Below are 6,699 nucleotides of genomic sequence, written 5' to 3'. Positions count from 1 at the left end.
ATAACGAGTAGAACGTTAGCTAAAGCGACTGGTACTCAGACGAGCAGAAAAGTACTTAAATGTTTTTGTGTAAACTGAGAACTGACATTGCAACTCTATTAGGTTGTTGTTTTGTACTAGCTACATCATAACCTATTCACAGAACATATATTTCAGTATTCGTGTGAAAATCAAGAATGGACCTTATAGTTTTTAATCCCCTTTAATTTAGTTTGTGTGTTATCAGAAGTGGATGTTGTCAATGACCCCCATGCTTTCCCATCCAATTATCTTTGAAGCCCCAGCTGCCTTTGGCTTTATCTGTGAAACGACCTATCACACACATTCTAGGGTCCTGAGCAGGAAACATGAAATCCCTGGAAAAACCACCAGTGTGCAACCCCATGTTAACTCATGTGGATCATTTGGAGAAAAAAATCCCAAGCTGAAGCTACTTGCTGCTTTGTGGGTCTGGAAAACTCCACAAAAGGTAGGTTACATTTAGAAATATTGATGTGACCTGAGACCCATATAACAGTATCCTGTGTATGTCATGATGAAGCAACCTTGGTTGGTTTATCTTTGGATGTTGTTTAGCTGTATGTGATTTGTCACAGCACTCTATTGTTTCATCTGGCATGTGCCAAGGCACTTTTCAAGGGAATTTACCTCAAAGCCAGATAAGGAATTTTGGTCTTAGGTCAGATACATTCTGGCCTAGGCTACTGCAAGTTTCACCAATTTGTTGTTGTTGTTATATTGAGTGATGTGAAAGGGTTGGTTTGAGGTCTCCAATCAGTTGTTGTGATGGACTGTGTAAAAGCACACAATCACATAGTACTGTGTAATCATTACTCATATCAGACTTAATTGTACCACGATTAATTGTACCATGATGTTGTCTTTTCTCAATTTACTGCAAAACAGTCTTAACTCTGCTCTTCAGATGTACATGTAACTGACAAAATAATGGAAACATTAAATGGGGGGGATACAAAGTATTTTTAAAGCAGGTGCTTCCACACAGGTGTGGTTCCTGAATTTAATTTAGCAAATAATATCCCATCATGCTTAGGGTCATGTATAAAAATGCTGGGCAGGCCATTATTACCATGTCTATGCCCCATAGGATGACAACCCACCCAAAATGTTGTAAACCATATACCATGGCCGTCTCAGTCACCAGATATCAACCTAATTTAACATTATTGGAGATTCTGGAGCAACGCACGAAACAGCGTTTTCCAACACCATCAACAAAACACCAAATTATGGAATTTCTCGTTGAAGAATGGTGTCGCATCCCTCCAATAGATTTCCAGACACTTGCAGAATCTACGCTAAGGTGCATTGAAGTTGTTCTGGTGGCTCGTTGGTGGCCCATAGGCCCTATTAAGATACTTTGTTGGTGTTTTTTTATTTTATTTTGGCAGTTACTTGTATCTGTGTGTGTGTTTGTCAGTGTATATCTCATACAATTTCTTCCAGTCCATCAACCCATCCATGTTGCAGGATGAGAGGAGAGAAGCTGATGCCTTGTGTACTTATCACTCTACTGGGGCTGACCCTGATGGAGTCAGCTCATGGACAGCACATGTCAGACGAACCCTGCTCTGTCCAAATTCTCGTCCCAGGACTCAAAGGCATACACTCACGCTTTCATCAAAAATTAAAGAGTCTAAAACACGCTCAGAAATCATATAGGACTCATAGGATTTCAGTGTGCACTATTTATCAACAGTAATAACATTTCAGAGTTGTGCAGTTTGTGTTTTGATTCATGAAGCTTTCTCTCCATTTGACAGGAGAGGAAGGAGAAAAGGGAGTGAAAGGAGCACCTGGGAGACCAGGAAGAATGGGTCCACCAGGGGAGATAGGTAAGCCTCTATCTTTAAAAACAGAAGCAAAAACAACGTTCAGCATTCTCTCTGTACAGGTGCTATGCTTTGATGATATCCCTCACAATATCACAAAGTTTTGACTCTATGGAGGCTGGACTTGGGAAACTTGGGCGTGGTATGTTTTTCAGCATTGTAGGATGTTGGGAGTAGTTATCTGCTAGAGAATTTGGTTGTCATGAAAAGCTTTTTGGACACGCCTACTGATTTCCCTTCGGAAAAGGTCTTTGGATAACCCTTTGGCCTATCACTAGGGTGTCTCACTACATTTGTGGACTTATTTATTTGATAATAGACTAGAACCATACAGATATTTTTCCAGAATGGTTTAAAATCATATTTCCTTTAACAACATGATTCTATGGGGTATTTATTTAATTGGACCATTATTGCAGGAACTAGAGTAAAGATCACAGCATGTACTGACAATCATTTCTCCTAGAGGATGTTGTGCGCTGGTTACATCACTGCTAGGCAGTCCAGAGCAACAGAATGTTTACTTTAGGTCAGAGGTTGTGTGAGAAACCTTACCCAGAATCCCCTGAATCACTGACAATTGTTTACAGCAGCTGTTAATGAGGACTGGTCATAGAGCTAGATGGAGTACCCTAGTGTCCAAAAGCCGATTTTTAGCATGGGCAGCACCATTGAGGACTTTCACCATTTTGAAGTAGTCAACTGGGTGGGACTTCCTATGGGTTAAGGAAGGATCACATAATTCCATCCAGGTCACCAGGTGGGAGCAGCCAATGGGTTTACCCGTGAATAAACATTCCATAACTGCAATTGGCAGTAAATTGCAGTATGCACCCTTTCAGTTTTTGTCATAGAACTAGTAGAAGAATAAAATTCACTACTTCAAAATGGAGATGGCTCTCAGACAATGTCTATCTAAAAAACATATTTTTTATTTATTTATTTAACCAGGTAAGTTGACTGAGAACACATTCTCATTTACATGAGATGCAGAGGCTTTGTTATTTAACCCACGTATTCCTTTGATTCTGAAATCAGTAACACACTTCTAGTAACTGTAAAACATGTTTCTCTACAGGACATCTGGGAGTTAAAGGGCAGAAGGGTATAATGGGACATTATGGGAAGATTGGCCCCAGTGGAGTCAAAGGTAGGAAAAAAGAACAGAACAACTTGCATTTACACTTCTGTTTAGGGATGCAGTGCTATATTTTCCATGTACTTTAACAATGTCTCTACTCTCAGGTGTAAAAGGAGATATGGGTGATGCAGGATCAATGGGCCCAAATGGTGATCCAGGTACAACATGTATTTGTTTGGAGAAACATTCTAGGTCTAGTTAACAATAAGCCCAAGCCATGTTTTGTTTTGTCTCACCAGGTGTTCCATGTGAATGCACACCCCTGAGGAAAATTATTGGTGAGATGGACATCCTAGTGACACAGTTATCCAATGAGCTGAAGTTCCTAAAAAATGGTACGCTTTCAGGATGTCTGGTTGAATGTTAAATTCGGAATTTCCAATGAATAATGTAAAGACATATAGAGCTATCCGTTTCTTTTCAGTATTAGTTTAAATGCTCGTATCTTAGACCATTTTGCTTTGTTTTCTTCCATTCACAAAGTAAATGCTGGGTTTATATGTCGGTGTGATTATAGAAATACAAGTGCTCATTTTTCAGCACTGCCCTCCCCTGCAGCTGTTGCCGGCATCAAAGAGACCGACAGCAAGGTCTATCTGCTGGTCAAGGAGGAGAAACGCTACACCGATGCAGAGGTCTATTGTCAGGGGAGGGGTGGACACCTGGCCATGCCCAAGGACGAGGGGGCCAATGCGGCCATCGCTGGGTACATCACAGAGGCGGGCCTGAGCCGGGTGTACATTGGTATCAACGACATAGACCGCGAGGGCCATTTCACCTACGTGGATAACTCCCCAATGAGCACCTTCAGCAAGTGGAGGGAAGGGGAACCCAACAATGCCTACGATGACGAGGACTGTGCTGAAATGGTGGCGGTGGGGCACTGGACCGATGTGGCCTGCCACTCCACCATGTACTTTGTCTGTGAGTTTGACAAGGACAGTGGCTGAGGAGCATTTGTTTGAAAGTGGTAGTGAATTATAGAGAAGCCTTTTATAGAGTTCTACAGATGTTGTTCAGTATGTAGAATTATTTTGACACCGCTGCATTTAAATGTAATCACCCAGCAGTGCTAAATATCATTGTACAGTATAAAAGATTGAGTACTGACATGCAACAACAGTTGTGTAAAGACATGGTGTTTCTTCTCAGTAGTTCCAGTTTTCTTCCTTTTTGACTTGAATGTTTGACTTGAATGGATGCTGTTTTTATAAAAAATTGCATTTAATGGATACAGCAATTTCTACCCTGATCTCTTAATCTACTTGGAATCTGCCTTTTTGAAGAGAACTTTTTTTTGTCTTTCTCATCATGTTTATGTGAGGTATATATTGTATCTTGAAGTGAACTGATTTTTAACCCTCAAACCACTAACATAGTTACATATAGTGCCTAGGCAAAAGTATTCATCCCCTTGGCATTTTTCCTTTTTTGTCGCATACACCGGCTCGGAATCAAATAGGTCTATTTATTTAAAGGGAGATTCCTTGCCAACTCTGTGCAGGTCATCAATTGATGATTAAGGATGCTTTGTGGAAATGCTCGTGCGGTAGCAACTTGATAGGCTCTAATAGAGTGCACTTGAGATGTGTAATAGTGCCTTTAAGACTGTACCCGTTGAGGCCTTAAATGTGGTATTGTTTCAGAGGGGTTTTGACTGGGTGATTGGAAAAAGGATAGCTAAGTAGGGTCGCAGGGATCTGGTTATAGGACCATCTGTGGCACTGGGGAATGTTCCTCTATGGTTCTTTTCAAGGCCTTATGTGGATTTTAATCTGATTGAGGAATAGGAGGGGTGAGATGTTGGTATTTAGTAGATTAGTATGTTTGTAATTTCTATTCCTTTTTGACTGTAACGGGGTTTGGAGTTCTGCCAATCAGCACCTGATTAATTGTTGAGTTCCAACCTGTGGAAAATAAATGCTGGGTTCATACCTTAATTTCGTGGTCCTGTGTCTCTCTGGTAGTATGCTGGGAGAGAAGGATCATTATTGAATGAATGTTACTTTTTGTGGGGGGGTTATTGCCAGGTTATTTGGGTGCAAAAATTCACAAGTGACTAAAACATACCAAAAATGATTTGGTCCAATCAACGTTAGCTAAATATGATGTGGCTGTCCATGTCACTGATTTTTGTGTGTGCCATCTATGGAACTGAGGAAAAACATCCTTACTTGTAGAGCAACACCAATGCCATCCTCTTTCATGTTACCTAAACGGTCTATGACTCTGTCACACTGTACACGCTTTTTGTTTTTGTTGTCCGAGGCTACCTGGCAAAAATGCTTGCTGGCGAGCCTAACATCCTTTCATGAGCAACAATATGCTAGGTCAGCTAGTTAACATTACCCTACTACATGTTGAACTTCCATCCACTCAGGCCAGGGGAACAATGTATGACTTTAAGGTTGGATCAGAATCACCGTTATAATCATAGGCCAGTACGGAGAATTAAGTAAAACCACAAGTCCAAATCCCTTTCTCCATCCATGGCTAATTTGACAACAATGGTAGGCCTGATCACTGACAATGATGAGACTGTCTATAGGGAGGAGGTCAGAGACCTGACCGTATGGTGCAAGGACAGAAACCTCTCCCTCAACGTCGATCAAGACAAAGGAGATGATTGTGGACTACAGGAAAAGGAGGACCGAGCACGCCCCCCATTCCCATCGACGGGGCTGTAGAGGAGCAGTTTGAGCGCTTCAAGTTCCTTGGCGTCCACATCACCAACAAATGAACATGGTCCAAGCACACCAAGACAGTCGTGAAGGGGCAACACAAAACCTATTCCTTTATACCACGCGGTGTCAGAGGAAGGCCCTACAAATTGTCAAAGACTCAAGCCATCCTAGTCATAGACTGTTCTCTCTGCTACCGCACGGCAAGCGGTACACGGAGCGCCAAGTCTTGGTCCAAGAGGCTCCTAAGTAGTTTTTACCCCCAAGTCATAAGACTCCTGAACACCTAGTCAAATGGCTACCCAGACTATTTGCATTTCCCCCCTCTGGAACGCTGCTGCTACTCTGTTATTATCTATGCATAGCCACTTTAATAACTCTACCTACATGTACATATTACCTCGACACCGGTGCCTCCGCACATTGACTCTGTACCGGTACCCCCTGTATATAGCCCCGCTATTGTTATTTACTGCTGCTCTTTAATCATTTGTTATTCTTATCTTACTTTTTAAAAATATTTTCTTAAAACTACATTGTTGGATAAGGCCTTGTAAGAAAGCATTTCACTGTAAGGTCACTGTCTTCAGCTCATGTGACAAATAAAATATGATTTGATTTAGGAAACTGGGGATTTTAACTAGCTATCAAGCCACCGGAGGACAACTACACAACCAGATACAACAATTCAAGTTTTTTTTTCTGTCAATGACGTTTGTCTTCTGATGTGATTGGTGTGAAGCCAATTTCAAATTGGCTTCCCTTGACATTGTTTTAGTGCTCCAGGACCATTCATAGCTGAGCTCATTCAGTTTAGCTCAACGCTGATTGGCTATTATTTTATACTTTTTTTAATCAAGGGAGGTCAAATGCTCACTGGCTTCCCTTGCATTCAATGCTACAGGCGACAACAGTGTCATACTCTTTTTGACCAGACAGCATCAGATACAATGCATAAGGAAAGTATTCAGACAACCTTCACTCTTTCTACATTTTATGTTACAGCCTTATTCTAAAATGAATT

At 41.3% G+C, this 6,699-nt stretch overlaps 1 protein-coding gene across 4 annotated transcripts; it reads left to right on the top strand.

Moving 5' to 3' along the window:
* Positions 1-340: 340 nt before the first annotated feature.
* Positions 341-4,934, top strand: LOC135526065 (collectin-11-like). 4 transcript variants are annotated; one of them, XM_064954127.1, is made up of 7 exons: positions 341-469; positions 1,492-1,622; positions 1,785-1,856; positions 2,932-3,003; positions 3,099-3,152; positions 3,234-3,329; positions 3,535-4,934. In XM_064954127.1, the coding sequence occupies exons 2-7, from the start codon at positions 1,493-1,495 to the stop codon at positions 3,942-3,944; spliced, it is 834 nt and encodes a 277-aa protein (XP_064810199.1). In that variant the 5' UTR covers positions 341-469; position 1,492; the 3' UTR covers positions 3,945-4,934. The 4 variants fall into 4 exon arrangements, with proteins under 4 accessions (XP_064810199.1, XP_064810201.1, XP_064810200.1 ...); XM_064954129.1 differs by having other exon boundaries at positions 1,468-1,622; positions 3,234-3,272; positions 3,553-4,934; XM_064954128.1 differs by having other exon boundaries at positions 1,468-1,622; positions 3,553-4,934.
* The last annotated feature ends 1,765 nt before the right edge of the window (positions 4,935-6,699 follow it).

Source organism: Oncorhynchus masou, chromosome 32 (genome assembly GCF_036934945.1).
Source record: "Oncorhynchus masou masou isolate Uvic2021 chromosome 32, UVic_Omas_1.1, whole genome shotgun sequence".
Taxonomy (NCBI): domain Eukaryota; kingdom Metazoa; phylum Chordata; class Actinopteri; order Salmoniformes; family Salmonidae; genus Oncorhynchus; species Oncorhynchus masou.
This window is presented reverse-complemented; position numbering and strand designations above follow the sequence as displayed.